This window comes from Indicator indicator, chromosome 32, assembly GCF_027791375.1.
Source record: "Indicator indicator isolate 239-I01 chromosome 32, UM_Iind_1.1, whole genome shotgun sequence".
In the NCBI taxonomy this organism is placed as follows: Eukaryota; Metazoa; Chordata; class Aves; order Piciformes; family Indicatoridae; genus Indicator; species Indicator indicator.
The window spans coordinates 2527574-2545450 of record NC_072041.1 but is presented as its reverse complement, the minus strand read 5'-3'; the positions used below and the strand labels follow the sequence as shown (position 1 = coordinate 2545450).

Genomic DNA, 17877 nt, shown 5'->3' with positions numbered 1-17877 from the left:
TCCTGTAGGATCAGGTACTGGAAGGCTGCTCTAAGGTCTCCCTGGAACCTTCTCCATGCTAAATAGCCCCAGCTCCCTCAGCCTGTCTCCACAGAGGAGGTTCTCCTGCCCTCTGATCATCTTTGTGGCCTCCTCTGGACCCACTCCTGCAGGTCCATGTCCCTCTTGTGTTGGGCTCCCATCAACACTGATCTCTATATTGCTGAAAAACCTAAAGGTCAACCACTTAAAAGGAATCCAGTAAGTAGCAGCCACCTGTCTCAAATTACTCAGTCCTTAACACAAACCCAAAACCCCAGCAAACAAAACAAGGCAAAAACCCAACAAACAAACCCAAAACCCCAGCAAACAAAACAAGACAAAAACCCAACAAACAAACCCAAAACCCCAGCAAACAAAACAAGACAAAAACCCAACAAACAAACCCAAAACCCCAGCAAACAAAACAAGACAAAAACATAACAAAGTCAAAACCCCAGCAAACAAAACAAGACAAAAACCCAACAAACCCAAAAATGCAGCAAACAAAACAAGACAAAAACATAACCCAAAAAGCCAGCAAACAAAACAAGACAAAACCATAACAAATAAACCCAAAAACCCAGCAAACAAACCAAAACAAAAAAACCAACAAACAAACAAACCCAACCCCCAAACCCCACCCTGAAATCAAAAGGACTGGATCTAAAATATAGAAAAGGCAAACAGGCCACAGGAAGGCTGGGGAGGATGTTTAAATAGCTAATTAGCAGTGATTCTAATTCAACACTAATCTAGCTGTACACTGAGTTCCCAGGGCAGCAGGAGAAAGCAACTAAAGACTTGCAGATCTTCCCTTGAACATTTTCTCCTATGGAAATCAGTCCTGCATATGACACTGAGATCAAAGTTCCTGCCTGTGACAAATAAAGGATTCAAATGGTTATAAAAAAAAAAAAGACAGATGAAAATCTCCAGTATCTAAATGTCAGTCATCTTCTGAACTTCAAAGTGGCCTCTGTATCAGTCAAGAGGGGAGCTGTGGGGGAAGAGCCAGCCAAGCTGTGTGGTGGAAGCTCCACCTCTGGAGAGATCCCAAACCCAGCTGGACACTGGGATCCTGGGCAAGCTGCTGTGCGTGCCCCTGATTTAGCAGGGGGATTGGACTGGATGATCTCCAGAGGTCCCTTCCAACCTACAGCAGGCTGGGATCCTGGGATCCTGTGATTCTCTGTGTGCACTCAGTGTTCCAATGCCAAACACTTCACCTCGACAGGACACACACATGAGTGCACTGCAGTGACTTAGTGAGGACAACAACCATCACAGATGGGTTTGTGAGAGAACCCCAAACTGCCTGCTGCCAGCTGAGGCACATTTTATAACCCAGGAGACAGAGAAAAGCAGATAAGGAAACAGCCCTGCCCAAAGCAGGTAAAGACCAAGGTTTCTAGCCTTGCAATGATCTGTGCAGTTCCAGTGGCCAGGATATGGAATCATAGAATCAGTCAGGGTTGGAAGAGACCACAAGGCTCAGCCAGTTCCAACCCCCCTGCCATGGGCAGGGACACCTCACACTAGATCAGGCTGGCCAGAGCCTCATCCAGCCTGGCCTTAAACACCTCCAGGGATGGAGCCTCAACCACCTCCCTGGACAACCCATTCCAGGCTCTCACCACTCTCATGGGGAAGAACTTCTTTATGTCCAGTCTGAATCTCCCCACTTCCAGCTTTATTCCATCCCCCCAGTCCTGTCACTCCCTGATAGCCTAAAAAGTCCCTCCCCAGTTTCTTGTAGCCCCCTTCAGATACTGGAAGGCCACAAGAAGGTCACCTTGGAGCCTTCTCTTCTCCAGACTGAACAACCCCAACTCTCTCAGTGTCTCCTCATAAGAGAGGTGCTCCAGCCCCCTGATCATCCTCAGGGCCCTGGATTTGAAGCTGTGAACAATGAACCTCCAGGAAGATTTACATAAAACTCCTCCAGTAATTAGGTGCAAAGAGAGGCAGATAAGCAGTGCAGTGTTGTGGGTGTCAGTGTAGAGTCATTTGCAATTCCTAAGGCAGGTCAGACACAGATGCTGCAGCTGATTGTTCAGCAGAGTGAACACAAGCCCCTGACAAGCCCATCTGCAGAAGGTGCATTAGATCACCCCTGAGAGCTACAGACTGGATGCAGATTTTTGAACCAAGCAGAGTCTAAGCTTTCTGAACAAATGTATCTGTCATAGATTCACAGAATGGGTTGGGTTGGAAGGGACCTTCAGGATCATCCAGTTCCAACCCCCCTGCCATGGGCAGGGACACCTCCCACCAGCTCAAGGCCTCATCCAGCCTGGCCTTGAACACCTCCAGGGAGGGGACTACTGTGCCCACAGTACCCAATGAGCCAACATACCCAGGACACCACTCTTCCATTGAAGCAAGGTAGCTTTGCATTGTCATCTGAGATCTCCTCCTTTACCACCCTGTAAAAAAAACAAAAACAAAAACAAAAACAAAAGGAAGAAAATTCAGAGTTTGAAACCACAGTAGGGACAGAGGTTTTTCTTCAGTGCTTCAGGAAAAAAGACACATTTTTACTCAACTGCTATCAAGTCTTTTATGCTGAAACAATTTGTGAGTGTTAGAACAAAGGAAGCAAGTGACAATAAAGGGTAGAACAGGACCTTTCCAGACAACCATCCCAAACCAGTAGGCACAGAAGTCCTTACAAGCATTCTTCCCACTGGAGAGTCTTCCATCTCAATTTTGATGGTGACCACAGTCCCACTGACCTGTGCAGTCTCTGTGTCAGAGAGGACAGACCACAAGTCAGGGCCACCCTGTTGGCAAAGGACCATCACCTTCACTTCCTAGCCTGGATTTGGAGGCAAAGCACAGCACATTCCCCACCAAGGCACTCAAGGAGCTGTACTCAAGCTGCACACTGAACCCTCATCTCCTGTGCATTCTGCCACTCTGCTCTGCTCTGGTGAGATCTCACCTGGAGCACTGTGTCCAGCATTAATGGAGACCCCCCAACACAAGAGAGACATGGACCTGCTGCAGTGGGTCCAGAGGAGGCCACAAAGATGATCAGAGGGCTGGAGAACCTCCCCTCTGGGGACTGGCTGAGAGAGCTGGGACTTCTCAGCCTGGAAAACAGAAGGCTTCAGGGAGACCTTAGAGCAGTCTTACAGTACCTGAAGGGGGCTGAGGAGAGCTGAGGAGGAACTTTTTCAGGGGCTTGTAGTGATAGTATGAGGGAGAATGGATTGAAGCTTGAGGAGAGGAGGTTTAGCCTGGAGATGAGAAAGGAATTCTTGACACTGAGGATGGTGAGACACTGGAACAGGTTGCCCAGGCAGGCTATGGATGCCTCCTCCCTGGAGGTGTTCAAGACCAGGTTGGATGAGGCCTTGAGCAACCTGGGCTGGTGGGAGGTGTCCCTGCCCATGGCAGGGGGTTGGAACTGGATGAACTTTAAGGTCCCTTCCAACCCAAACCATTCCATGATTCTGTGAAAAGGCTCGGGGGTCCTTCCCAAAGTGCCACAGACCCAGAGTGGCAGTCAGGATGTCCCTGCAGCACTGCACAGAGTGGTTCAGCTGTCCTGGGGATGGGAAGTGAGCAGGCTGCAGCCAGCACTGCCAAACCATCACGGCTCCACCGCCGCCTTCACCTCCTGCTGCAGCTAAAGGGAACCACTTCCAGATCTGTTGCAACTTGAACTACTAAATATAGCCTTGAGCTATGAGGCAAGAGAATGACAGACTGTAATTCCCAGCTTGCTTTGGGTAGCAATCAACACTGCCAAGCACATCAAAGAGAGCAGCAGCCACTAATTTCAAATATTGCTGTTTTACAAATCATTGTTTGTAGTGATGAGGCAGCTCCCTTCAGTCCTCAGGAAGGAGAAGCAGTGGAGAGAAGGCAAGAAAGGAATTATGAATGGTTGCAGGCAGATGCTTCAGCCTGAGGACAGCTTGGTGTTTAAGATGTCTTCTGCTCTACAAGAACTCTACAGAAGCAAGGGCAGAGGCCCTGTCTGCTTTTGGAACAGACACAGATTTATAGAATCACAGAATGGGTTGGGTTGGAAGGACCTTAAAGCTCATCCAGTTCCACCCCCCTGCCATGGGCAGGGACACCTCCCCCCAGCCCAGGTTGCTCAGGGGCTCATCCAGCCTGGTCTTGAACACCTCCAGGGAGGAGGCATCCACAACCTCCCTGGGCAGCCTGTTCCAGTGTCTCTCCACCCTCACTCCAAAGAATTTCTTCCTCATCTCCAGTCTGCTCTCCTCAAGCTTCAGTCCATTCCCTCTCATCCTACCATTCCAAGCCCTTGTAAAAGGTCCCTCCCCAGCTCTCCTGCAGTCTGTTGGTATGGGATGTGGTCCACTGTGGGGATGTGACACCATTGCCCTCAAACACAATTGCTAACAGGCTTACTGCATGGACAAAGAGCTTCTGATAGCAAGGAACACACCCCATGGCCTGACAGAGTTAAAGCTGCCCTTCAGAAGGGGAGATCTTTGTTTCCCAGGGCACAGCCTGCCTCCTGTGCCTCTGATTGCTGGCAGGGTTGGAAGTCATGCAGCCTCTATTCCAGCACACACAACCTTCCACTTAACCCAGGTTATGAGCCACTCTGGGGCAGAGAGAGCAGAGCAAACAAACACCCATCCACAAAGCCATTTACACAGCTACCACTCAAGGAACACCAAACAGAACAGAGCAGTCATCTGCAGCTCACTTGGGTGGCAATACCTGCCAGCAGCAGGTCTACCCCACGCTGCCCTGCTCTGCTCCAGCTGTGCACCACTCTCCTTTGCAGAGGGGAGGGAAGACCCTGGCAGCACACCAACAGCTCAGCTAGAGACTCTTCTGCAACGTCCAGAGACTCGTAGCATCCTCCTCTTCACCTTCATACACAAGATAGGAGATCCCTCAGTTGATCCTTAAATGCATCTACCAGGTAAAAGGAAGGCAAAAGAAGAGAGAACAACTCACCCAGGGTCACACAGCACATCAGAGCATCAAAAAGAACCCCCCCACACCCCTCAACACCTCCAGGCACCTGCCCTCCCCTGTCAGCAAGCTCCTCACTATCACACCTCACATCCACACAGCCTTCACTCAGGAGGAGTGTGTGTGAAAAAGGGTGTGGATGTGCAGGGAAGGGGAGGAGAGAACAGTTCTCAGCAGCTCACATCCTCAGCTTTATTTGACTTAGAGCAGATTTAAGAACTAATTACTAAATGAAACAATCAGTGCTGGCAACAGCCCCTCCTTCCTCTTGCTTCCTGGAATTGTGTCTGGAGCCTCTGACTGCTACCACCCTACCCTGCACAAATAGGAACAAACCCAGCCTTGGTCACCCTCTCACACCTCACCTACTACAGGTTTACACTCCTGGTTAACCTCCTAGTGTCCTGACTTCTTGTTCTCCTCCACAGAGCATTTTAGCCCGAAGACCAAGGACCCTTTAGGCTAACTCTCATCCCTCTGCCAAGCTGTTTGCTGCCTCCAAATATCTGCTGACTCCATATTAGGAACACCAAGGGAACTCCATGAACCTCTGATGATTCTCTGATTCATAAGGATCTAGGGAAGTGGATATTAAACCCTGCTGTGACAGTGCTGCACACACTTGCATTCTGATTGCATCATGCACTCCTGGGAGACACTTCAGCCCCACAATTAGCTAGACGAGCTTTTGCTTTCTATTGAGGAACATGAGGTTAACAAGGAAATTCTCCTTTCCCTGATGCACCAGTTGCAGGCCCCAGAGATGGGAAATGCAGCTTTGAGACCCCTACAGGTTCCCAACCTGCACATCCTAACACACCTCAGCACCACATCAATCCTACCTCCTCACTGGGATCATAACCAAGAGTTTGCTCAACTCTTCCTTCTTGTCCTCTACTGATGGGAGAAGGAGAGAGAAGCTGCATTCATCACTTATTACTTGATTTGGAATCCCTAGAAAGAAGCCAAAGTAGTTAACCACTTATCCTCTGCATATCCTCAGTGACTCTCATCACCACACAGGCAGGTGGGGAAAAACTTCTTTACTGTAAGAGTGACAGAGCCCTGGAGCAGGCTGCCCAGAGAGGCTGTGGAGTCTCCTTCTCTGAAGGTTTCAAGACCCTGCCTGGATGTGCTCCTGTGTGACCTGCCCTGAGTGCTCCTGCTCTGGCAGGAGGGTTGGACTGGATGACTGGAGCCAGCTCTTTCAATGTCTAAACAAACTTGCAGGTCCAGTTACACCTTGAAGTTGAAGTGTGGGTGGAATTTATTACTAGGTCTGAGTGTAAGAGGTCTGAACTCAGCTTTTCATTACACTGGAAGCCTGTCTTGCAGTGCTGCTATCCCAGGGAAATGCTGGAGGCAGGTATCTGTGCTTCCCCTGTACCAGCAGACACCAGCAGCATGTTGATCCTCCTGGAAGAGGACAAGGACAACTCTGTCTCATGATCTGGAGTCCAAAATACTTTGACTGTCCAGGCCACGTGTTGAACAGCTGAAGCAGCCATGAAAGGGATTCATGCTGGGGCTGTTCTGACTAGAGAAGGCTCCAGGGAGACCTTAGAGCAGCCTTGCAGTACCTGAAGGGGAGCTGAGCAGAGACTTTTTACAAGGGCTTGAAGTGATAGGATAAGAGGAAATGGATTGATCTTGAGGAGGGTAGATTTAGACTGGAGATTAGGATGAAATTCTTTGCAGTGAGGGTGGGGAGATGCTGGAACAGGTTGCCCAGGGCTGTGGCTGCCTCCTCCCTGAAAGGGTGCAGGGCCAGGTTGGATGAGGCCTTGAGCAACCTGGGCTGGTGGGAGGTGTCCCTGCCCGTGGCAGGGAGATGCTGGAGCTAGATGATCTTCAATGTCCCTTCCAATCTGACCCATTCTATGACTCTATGAATGTTAAACTTTCCTGGGTTGCTTCTGAGCCTTGTTGAAAATGCAGGGTACTGAGCACCAGCCATGGTGCAGGACAATCTTTAAACTTATACAAAGCTTCACTGCCTGCTGAAGGCTTTCAGTGGCTTCCCACAAAGAGCCTTTTGGGGCTCTCTGTGCAGTTCTGTGGGAGAGCTGCCATTGTGCAGATGGTTTGAAGGTGAGCAGAGATGTTGTCTCCACCTTCTTGCCTGGGTTTTACACAGAGCTGGAGGCACCAGGCACTATCACATCTGCCCTGCCATGGGCTGCGAGTTCCACCTCTGGAGGCTGAGGCAGAGGAGACCAACAAGGCCTCATTAAAATCAACTTAAATAATTTTCACCACATCAACCACCAGAATGATGCCATTTAATTAAAACATGTCTAGACAAATCACCCCAGGGGGAGAGAGAGATATTATCTATCCTAAGTGTTGGAGGTTTCTGCATAGGGACCACACTAAAGCAATTTAGGAACAGCTTCTCTGGAACCTTGGAGTGGATAACAGAGTTGCTTCCCTTGCAACTTGCTTGACACCCATCTCTCTGTTAGCAATTATTACAACCTGTCAGTAAATAAGATCTCTCTGAGGTACTGAGAAATGCTGGTGGCTATTTTTTTTTGACCTGACTTTGTTATTAGAACGAAAGCACAAAAGAAACCTTTCACAGGGGGAGAGGAATTGATCCTTATCTCCACTGCTCTCTTGGATGTGCAGCAGTTCCTGGTTTGTGGTGCTTGGCAGCTGACAGGGTTGTGGGACACCTTCACTGAAAACACACTGAGGTTGTAATAAGAGGCCTGGAGTTGCTACTATAGTGGTAATAAGAGGTCTGGAATTGTTGCTATAGTTGACATAAGAGATCTGCAGTTGCTACTATAGTGGTAATAAGAGGTCTGGAGTTGCTACTATAGTGGTAATAAGAGGTCTGGAGTTGTTACTATAGTTATAATAAGAGATCTGGAGTTGCTACTGTAGTTGTAATAAGAGATCTGGAGTTGCTCCTATAGTTAATAACAGATCTGGAGTTGCTACTGCAGCTGCAAGAAGAGATCTGGAGTTGCTACTGCAGCTGCAAGAAGAGATCTGGAGTTGCTACTACAGCTGCAAGAAGAGATCTGGAGTTGCTACTACAGCTGCAAGAAGAGATCTGGAGTTGCTACTACAGCTGCAAGAAGAGATCTGGAGTTGCTACTACAGCTGCAAGAAGAGATCTGGAGTTGCTACTGCAGCTGCAAGAAGAGATCTGGAGTTGCTACTGCAGCTGCAAGCTGGAGTTGCCACACTTCTGGTGGGATGTCTCTGAACAGTGGCTGCAAAGTGCTGCTTTTTGTGTTCTGTTATCCCAAAACATCCCTGAGGATGATGTGCAGTGTTGGGCATTCACAGAGCTCTTAATGCTTCCCAAGCAGCTTTGAAAGGAGTGGGAAGGGAGCTAAAGGGAGCTACTGGTGGAGGCAGTTGGTGCTGAGGGAGGCTCTTACCAAAATCAGTGCTCCCTTTGCACAAGAAGAGGGATTTTCTGTGGTAGGTGGGGTGGCCAGCAAAGCTGTGCAGCTTCCCTTGCTGTTTCTCAGTGGGGCCAAGAGCTGTTGATGCCCAGCTGAAAGCATGAGGAGCCTTTGCCTTTCCATCCTCAGCTGGAGAGCTGGCTTGGAGCATGGCTCTTGGACTGCGCATTACAAACAGCAACAGCTCAATGAATTGGAATGTGGCTGGCAGGGAGCAAGGTCACGACCTGACTTCAGCCTGCAGAGGCTTAGATATTCAACAGGCTGCATCTCTGCCTTGACTTTCTGTGAAAGTCATCTCCAAGTGCTATTTTGAGGGTGTCCTGCTCGGGAGTTCTGAAGATAATTGCACCCTGGGGAAAGCAAAATCGGAGGCAGCTCTTTCAAACAGGCAGTCCACAACCAACCTGCTGCTGGCAGTGGCCTCTCTTTGAGTGTTTTTTCCAGAATTGTTTTCAAGAACTATTTAATTTTATGAAGGGAGGGGGGAGGTTATTAATATTTATTGATTTGTAACTAACACATTGGACTGGGACTTGGGAATGGGGGTTCAGGTCATCGTTATGCTGACCTGTCCCTTTGTATCGTGGCTTCCTTAAGGCAGAGCTGATGGTATTGTGTCTGTCCCTTGGGACAGCTGCAAGAATAGATTCATGAACACCTGTGAGGTTGTAATATAGGCACATAAATAATTTACTAAATAACATGGGGCAGAGAGGAAAAATGGAAATAACAGCAAAGACAGAAGGCTGGCAGTGTGGCCGTAATGCTTTGCTTCTTATGGACAGTTTGGTCAGCTCTATTCCAAACCCTTTCTGAGGGAGTAGAAGGTATTGATGAAAAGAAATAGCAAGGGCTTAGGACTCCAAAAGTCCATTATTTGGTGGCTTTTCTGTTCACATAATTAAAGGTAACCTTTTCCCTGCTAGAGAAGCTGATAATGGAGTGGAGAATAACCCTATGCACAACTGAGTGCTAAAATCAAGTAGATTAATTTCTATAGATATCAACACAAAATTCATAAATAATTGTATTTGAGTGAGATTTTCACACCTGGAGCATCTGCACAACCACTGACAGGTTGCTAATTAAGGAGCAGAGAAGCAAACTGTAGCATGCAGCAAGTTCCCTACATGCTATTGCTCCTTACCAGTCAGCCATAAATTGGAATACTTAATTGGAAGCCATCGTCACAGATGCTCCAAAGGGCACTATATTTGGAGACCCTTCAGAGAGAGATAATGGGGGAGAAGTTCTGGCAAGGGTTTGTAGCCTAGCACAAGTTGGGCTGTGCTGCACTTGACAGAAATGGGAGGATGAGACAGATCTGGGCTGGGAGCCCAAGCACCAGTTGGTTCAAAACACGTGGAACCTTTCAGCATGAGTCACTGTGTCAGACTGCTGCACTTGGTAACCACTGACAGGCCTTCAGAAGTGCTTGCAGTCTGATGCAGATGGCTGAACTGGATTGCTGGAGATCAAAATTCCCTTCTTCAGAGCAGAGGCAGCTGTAATGCAAGCAAGCTCTGCTCTCCTCCCTCCCTCCATCCCATTTGTCTCATGGGATTCCTGTGCAGGGATCATGCTTAAGCAGGACTCTGGACTTCTCTAACCAAGTGATGAGGCTGCTCAAATATCTTAAATAGCCATCAAGGAACTTTTCAACATGAAGCTCTTCTAATTTTCTTGTAGTAAGAAGCAAGTGATAGAGCAAATGACCTCCTTCAAGGTCATACAGTGGGTTGGTGCCAGAGTGGAACCTAAAAAAATTTAGTTGTCCCTGAGTCCTAAAGTGAAGTTTTATGTTTGAACTGAAGGGCAAATTAAGTGGTGCTTAAGGAGATGGTGTAGTAGTGGCCTTGGTGGAGTTAGATAATGGTTGGACTTGATGACCTTCAAGGTCTTTTCCAGCCATGGTGATTCTTTGATTCTCCCCTGGGGCACAGAATAGTCCTCACTTTATTCACGTGCTTCAGCTTAGGTCAGTATCTGGCACAGGACCTAAGTGCCAAAACCTTTCCAGCATCCAGAAGCTCTTCTGCAAGCTGATAAATGATCCCTGCTGCTGTAGAAGGCTGGCATGGGAAACTGCTGGATGTGCCTCTGGGAATAAAGGTGGAGTGGAGAACACAGGGAAGAGGCAGTTGTGTGGGCAAAGGTGTTTAGTGTGGTGATGAAGATGAGATGTGGCAGAGGATAACTGGTGTGTAAACACAGGCCTGGCTGTTAATGGCAGCAGAATCCCTGTGTTTGTATTTCAGAAGTGTTATGGATAACACCAGACAGAGAGTGGCAGCTCACTGCATAAACAAAGAAAAGGAGAATGTTGCTCACTACATTTGTCACCTCTGCAGGAGGAGATGGCTTCCCTAACACCCGCTGCACTCCTGCAAGAAGGAGCTGGTGTATGTGGTGGAAGGACAGCAGGTTAGCCTCAAGCTGGGAAGTTGGAGATGTAGTTGGAGATCACAGAATCAGAGAATGGTCTGGGTTGGAAGGGATCTCCAAAGGGCATCCAGTCCAACCCCCTTGCAGTCAGCAGGGCCATCCTCCACTAGATCAGCTTGCTCAGAGCCCTGTCCAGCCTGACCTTGAAGATCTCCAGGGATGGGGTTTCAACTACATCCCTGGGCAAGCTGTTCCACCACCCTCCTGGTGCAGAACTTGTTCCTCACATCCAATCTAAACCTGCTCTTCTCTCATTTCAAACCATTGCTCCACATCCTATCCCTGCAAGCCTTTGGAAACAGTCCCTCTGCAGCCTTCCTGTAGCCTCCTTCAGGTACTGGAAGGCTGCTATGAGGTCTCCCAGGAGCCTTCTCTTCTGCTGACTGCAGAGGCTTGGACAAGGTGACCTTGGAGGGTCCTTTCCAACCCAATCCACTCTATGATTGCAGGCAGTGCCATCACAAGAGCTGGCTTCAGTCAGTGGCTTTACAGAGAAGAAATGCAGGACTTGTGGAGCTGAAGCTGTGCAGATCATGCTGAGCTCTTCTGTTAAGGAGAGCCCTGGTGTCCACTGGAGCCAGAGATCTTTTGTGCAGTGTTTTGAAGAGGGTTTTGTGCAGAGCTGGGTGTGTCACTGCAATGGCAACTGCAGGCAGCACCTCCATATTCCTTTCTGACAGGTTTCTGTGGGAGCTGGATGCAAAAGTGCAGCTCTGGAAAGGCAAAGCATTGGCTGTCCTTATAAATAACAACCTAAGAAAGGAGAATGCTGGTCCCAGGCTGGCTCTGTGGTATTTTGAGGGGTGATTGGCATGAGCCTTCTATAGAGAAGCAGGGCAGCTCTGCCTCAGAGCACAGCAACACGGCTCCCTGCTCACCAGCTCAGTGGGGTGCAGGCAAGATCTGAGGCTTTCCTGCATCACAGAAGGCTGCAGGTCCTTTGTGCTGAGCAGAGCCCTCCTCTGCTGCACTGCCTGATGGTGTTTATCTGCTTGGCAGAAAGCTTTCTCCTCTCCTCCCCTCTTCCTTATCTCCAGAACAGAACAAATGTTCTACCCCAGCCAAGCCTCACCTGGCAATCCAGTGGGTGCCTCTATTTTCATTCCTTTCTCCAAGCTGGAGAAATGGGTGGCTAAGGGAAGTGGAAGGGTGGCTAAAGGCTCTCTGTGCTGCCACCTCAGCTGCAAAAAGCCTCAACTTTTAATTCTGCATTAAAGATTCAATCCCAAATGTTAGGCAGCTTCAGAAAGCCTGCTGTTAGAGCTGCAGCCTTCAATTCCAGCTGGTCAGAAGGGTGAGAGGTGTTTGGTTTTTTTTCAATTTCAGTGCCTATCAGCTGGTTGCTGCTGGGTTTGCCATGGAGGTGTCCCTGCTGACTGCAGGGGAGCTGGACAAGATGACCTCTGAGGGTCCCTTCTAACCCAATGTAATCTGTGAATCTGTGGATCCTGCCATTTCAACTGTCCTTGAAGGAACTCTATGTCTCTCTTCAACCTGGCCTTGGACACCTCCAGGGAGGGGGCATCTTAAAGCCATCCATTTATGGCAAATAAAAATTAGGTTTAAAACACTGGAGACAGTGAAAGGACCCTTCAAAAGAGAGGGAGCAGGCTGGCCAATGGAAATGGTGCTCCTCCAAATACTGCACTTGGGTAGCCAGCACCCAGCAGTTGGGGAAGCACAGAGGCACTGCTGTGGGAGGGGCCCCTAGCAGCACAGCAGGGACAGGCTTTTCACCTGCCTGTTTTGTTCCCCACCTCTCTCTCTTTAAGAGTCCTTTCAGCAACCAAAAGAGGCTGCTCAGAGAAGCAGTTCAGATAAAAGGTGGTCAGGTTTTATGCATCACATGGAGAGAAGTGAGGCTTTTCCACATGCAAAGGGAGAGCAAGCAAAATGCAAACCCTTCACTCCAAACCTGCACAAGCCCAACAACATTTGCCTTCTAAATGAGTGTTTGCAGCTTTAAGTACAGAATCCAACAGAACCTTTCTGCCTTAATCTCCCCATGTCTTAGTGTGGAAGAGAGGAGGAAACACAGGGCCCAGTTTATTGTTGGTTTGTTTTGTTTTAATTAAGCAGCATTTAAAGCCCTCTGAAAGGAAAGCAGACCTTCATTATCCTGGCACCACACAAAATGAGATAAGCCTTCTGCAGGGAAAGATCATCATCTAAAACCTAAGACAAAAGAACTACTGCATCTTTTCCAACAGATGGTTAAGATGAGGCAGAAAAATGAGTGGCAGGGTTGAAATCCAACAAACCAGCTCAGGTCTAGGTAACCTCCTTAGCCACAGGCAGCCTTCTGAAGAGTCTCAGTCACAGTTATGAGCGTGGCATTGCACCAGGAACTAGACAAGTAGTGTCCATTTGGAGCAAACTCAGCTTTTCCATTTGTAACAGGTAGTTCCCCTTCCCTTTATTGTCTTAACTTTCATAGGTTCATAAATTCATAGAATGGTTTGGGTTGGAAGGGACCTTCAAGATCCTCCAGTTCCAAGCCCCTGCCATGGGCAGGGACACAGGTTGCTCAAGGCCTCATCCAGCCTGACCTGGAGCACCACCAGGGAGGGGCTATCCACGACCTCCCTGGGCAGCCTGTTCCAGTGTCTCCCCACTCCCACTGCACAGAATTTCTTCCTCATCTCCAGTCTCGATCTGCCCTCCTCCAGCTTCAATCCATTCCCTCTCACCCTATCACTACAAGCCCTCAGGAACCTTACAAGCTACACTGCAAAGATTGCTACAGTATTTGCAAAGTGCCCTTTGACAGTCTGTTGGTGTCCTTCAGATGCACAACTCCCTGGTCCAGGCTGGCAGATACACCACACACCCCCTCTGCTTCTGGTCAGCCACCTGTGGTACTTCCCTTGGCAATGCAGCTCTTGAGGGACCTAACAAAGCTCTGAGCTGCTGCCTCCTTTGGCTGTGAAACACCTCACAGGGGAATCTGAACCTCCCACGGGTGCTGGTCCCACTGAGGGTCTTGCTCTGTCCCTGGAGAACAGGGAGAGCCCCAGGAACAGCCTTTGCTGCAAGGGCAGAAGCAGCCAGGCTGTGTATTTGTGTTAGGCTGTGTAATGCTCAGCTTGGGACACACAGCAGGACTGCAGAAGATTTCTTCCAAATCCTATTAGGGAAGCCAAAGCTGTTTGCTGTATCAAGTTCAGACTAATGAGAAGAGCCCAAATTCACATCCTAGCATTCACAAGCCCCCAAGTCCTATTAGGCCAACTGAGCCACAAGCCCTAAGTCACAGCAGCTTTTCACAGGTCAGATTTTCAATTGACTCAACATCAGCAGACTCCAGCACCAGAGCAGGCAAAGCATAAAGTTTCCTTTAGCTGCTGCTTCAGTCCCAAGCACATTAAAGAGCAGCTGAACAGCTCCAACTCAACCCACCCCACACCATAAACCCTGCAGAGCTTCTTGAGCTTACCAAATCCTATTTTTTGCAGGAGGATACTGATAGCATCTCTCAAGAGTAAAACTCCACTTTGTCATTTCCTAATTCTGACTTCATTGAGACATGTATCCTGCTGTTTGGCAGAGCCAGATAAGAGGAGACCCAATCCCAGTGGGTTTGTAATCTCTCCATTCTTCTCTTACAGCTGTGTTTCTCTCTTTACTCATTTTCTGCCAGAGACTTGGAAGACCAGCAGCTCTGTGACTGCAGCACTTCCAATGGTTATGCAGCCAAGCAGAGGCTGATTTCTTAATTAGTGATCCCCGGAGCCTAAAGAGAGAAGCAGCAGCTATTAAAAGGAGACAGCAGAGGAGGAGGGTATGGGAATTAAACTTTGCAACACAGCCTAGTTGTTTCAGTTTGTCCAAAGAGAGATCAAGCACCTTATCCACAGGTAAAGATCTAGCTGGTGCTCAGCAAACTAGAACCCAGTAAGTCACCAAATACCCTTTCAAAAGTCAGTCAGTCTGGTGGGGAACTCAGAAATAAAGACACATGAAGCACCTGCCTCTCTTACCTTATCTTCAAGGCACCTTGGTAGCATCTCTTGGACTTTAAGCCCATTATTTACTGTACTATGATGCTCTCACTCCAAAAATCCCCACCTGCAGTGCTGCCTGTCCTTACTCTTGTTTCTTTTTGCTTAGCTGCAATGCAAGTTCTTCAGAGTAAGGACTGGCTTCTGACTAGGGGCTTACACTACAGAATCAGAGACTGGTCTGGGTTGGAAGGGATCTCCAAAGGGCATCCAGTCAGCAAGGACATCCTCCACTAGATCAGGTGGCTCAGAGCCTTGTCCAGCCTCACCTTGAGTATCTCCAGGGATGGAGCCTCAACTACCTCCCTGGGCAACCTGTTTCAGTGCTCCACCACCCTCATGGTGCAGAACTTGTTCCTCACATCCAACCTAAATCTGCTCTGCTCTCATTTCAAACCATTGCCCTTTGTCCTATCACTGCAGGCCTTTGCAAACAGTCCCTCTGCAGCCTTCTTGCAGTCCCCTTCAGGTACTGGAAGGCTGCTCTTGGGTCTGCCTGGAGCCTTCTCTTCTCCAGGCTGAACAACTATGCCTCACAAAACATGACATCCATCTTCACAAAGGTGCCCCCTGTGCAAACAACAAGGAGTAACCATGGGGGATCTGTCTCTGCTGCCTTTTCACAAACGTGAAGAGCAAGTGCAATTCATGCAGCCACTCACAGGACAAGGCCAAGACAGACCACAAAGATGTCCCCACAAAAAGAAGCTGTCAAGGAGACTCCTGCTAAAGCTCAGTCACTCAACACCCAGGAGCCCTTCCAGTCAGGAACTGAAATTCCCAGTTCTTGCTGCACTGCCTGGTTTTAGTCACACAAACTGAAGCCAGCTTGGCACCCCAGACACAAAGCTGCCCTGCAGCAAAGGATAATTCACAGCAGCATTATCTTCAATTGACTGGCTCACTGTTCATTTGCTCTGAACAGGAGGCTGGGGGGTGTTAGCAAAGGCAAAAAAATAAGCAGATGACAAATTTGCTTCTTAACCACAGTGAATATGAGAGGTATTAAAAGGGAAAAAAAAATAAAAGGTAAGGAAGGAGAGGGGATGAAAAGCAGGATGTGAAAGGAGCAGGAGCTGCAACAGCATGGCTAATGTCAGCCATGAAATGAAACCCCTGCTGGGACAATCTGAAAGACAGAAGAGGCAGGGCTCTTGAACGTTAACTGTTTGATGGCTCTGCTGCAGCTGTACCTCTCTCTAGTGTTACATGAGGAAGAAGAGCTCCATTCACCTGACAGTTCTTACAAGCTAGAGGCCTGCACAAGCACTGAGAACAACGAACAGAATCACTCAGGGATGCAAACTTTCATTACCTTCACTCAGAGTTCATCAGGAGACACTGCAGGAGCTGTGGTGAAACAAACAGCAGAGAGCTCCTAACAAAGCTCCAGCTGCACATTCCCACAGGCTCCTGGCCCATTACTGACTTCACCTTTCTTCCAAAGACTCAAAGCTCTCTGGAAGGCACATTCTGTACCATTTCAAGATCAGTTTCTACTACCATTGAAGCCAGAGAGGGCTTTTGCCTAGAGTGAATGAAGGAACTTGTCAAGCATGTCTACAAGCACTGCACTTGCTCAACCATCCCTAATGACTAAGTACCTCCACGTCTCCTCCTGACATCAGAAACCCAACCTCTCCCTTGAATTCCACAGTGTAAGTAGCACCTCTAGTTAGAAGCAACCTGGTTGGTCCAGAGATTCCTAAATATTCCTGTTTTCTGCAGCACCCATATCTTGCCATCACAGGCAAATAAGCCACAGCACAATCACAGGGCAACTATTTAGGTCGTTCCTTCCTCAAGCCCTGGAAATTCCTCTGTGTTTGCTCAGCAGCTTGTCTCAACTGATTAAACTCTTACTGCAGAAATTGGAGGGCAAGCCTCCAGTTAGTCTTCTCAGAGAAGCTGGACCTCAAACCAGCATCAGCAAAACCACCAGGGCCATCCTCCCCCCTTCCCCAACACTCTCATTAAAGCCATGAGCTGGTGCTTAATTACTTTGGAAAATGGCATTCCAGTGGCAGGCCAACCCAAACGTCCTTCGCCAAAAGGCAAGCAGTAATCAGATGGAAAAAGCAAAGCCTCGACATCAAAGCCCTTCCTGCACAGCTGATGTACACTTAGAACCCTCCCTTAGCTCTGATGCTCAGAGTAGAAGGCTACCAGAAGCTCCAGACCTGTGTGGCCACACCATAACCCCCACTACTCACTGCCTCAGCAGTGGAAGAACTCACCCTGCCACATCAGTGCAGCTGACAGGACAAAGCCAGCAGAAGCAGAGAGATTTTCTCCTGAGGGCAGCACCCCAGGAAGAGTTTATTTCTGAAGCAGCATTTCAGGACCCAGTCTACCTCCATGATCTCTGCTTATAAGGTGGAGATGGAAAAGGCTGGGAACTGTGTATTTTTCAGCTCAGACAGCAGTGGACCTTCACTGTGTCACGGTCTCAAAAATACACAGGGAGAGGACAAAGCAACCAGACGAAAACATCCTGCAGAGAGAAAGGTCTCCTCATCTTCCCTGTAGGAACAAGGAGGAGTAAAAAGTGGCTCACATTTTCCTGAGCTGCTGTGTTTCTGCTAGAAAACAGTTAGCCATCCACAGGAAGATGTCAGCTTGGCTGCAAGTTGTATCTTTCACCCCAAGGTTATTTTCATGTTTGGGAAAATAGGCAATATTTAATAGCCAAAAGGATTTTCTCAGAGGATAGTTGGAGGCAGCTCTTAGATTTGTAGTTTTCTGGACAGCAGGCATGACCTCTGAAATTTTTTCCCTTCCAGAAGAGGATCATCTATCTGCCAACTTCTGGAGGGTGTGGAAGGAGAGGAATTTTCTTTTTTGTGTACTCTCAAAGTAAAAGAGGGTCAGAAAACAGTGGGAGCTGCCACGAACTCAGAGGGGAAAACAAAAACATTCAGATGTTACCAGCAGCAGATGCTGCTTCCTTCAGCATCTCTCTTATGAACTTGCTTTTAACATGTTGAGTGTTAGGCCAACTAAAATGATGA

General features: G+C 48.5%; 1 protein-coding gene across 2 annotated transcripts in view; it reads right to left on the bottom strand.

The window, feature by feature from the left end:
* The window catches only part of DVL1 (dishevelled segment polarity protein 1), a 98593-nt gene that overhangs the window by 69208 nt on the left and 11508 nt on the right, over window positions 1-17877 (bottom strand). For both annotated transcript variants that reach the window (XM_054394892.1, XM_054394893.1), the window contains exon 2: window positions 2378-2447. In XM_054394892.1, coding sequence (XP_054250867.1) covers window positions 2378-2447 — 70 coding nt within the window. The remainder of the gene's footprint in view (window positions 1-2377; window positions 2448-17877) is intronic.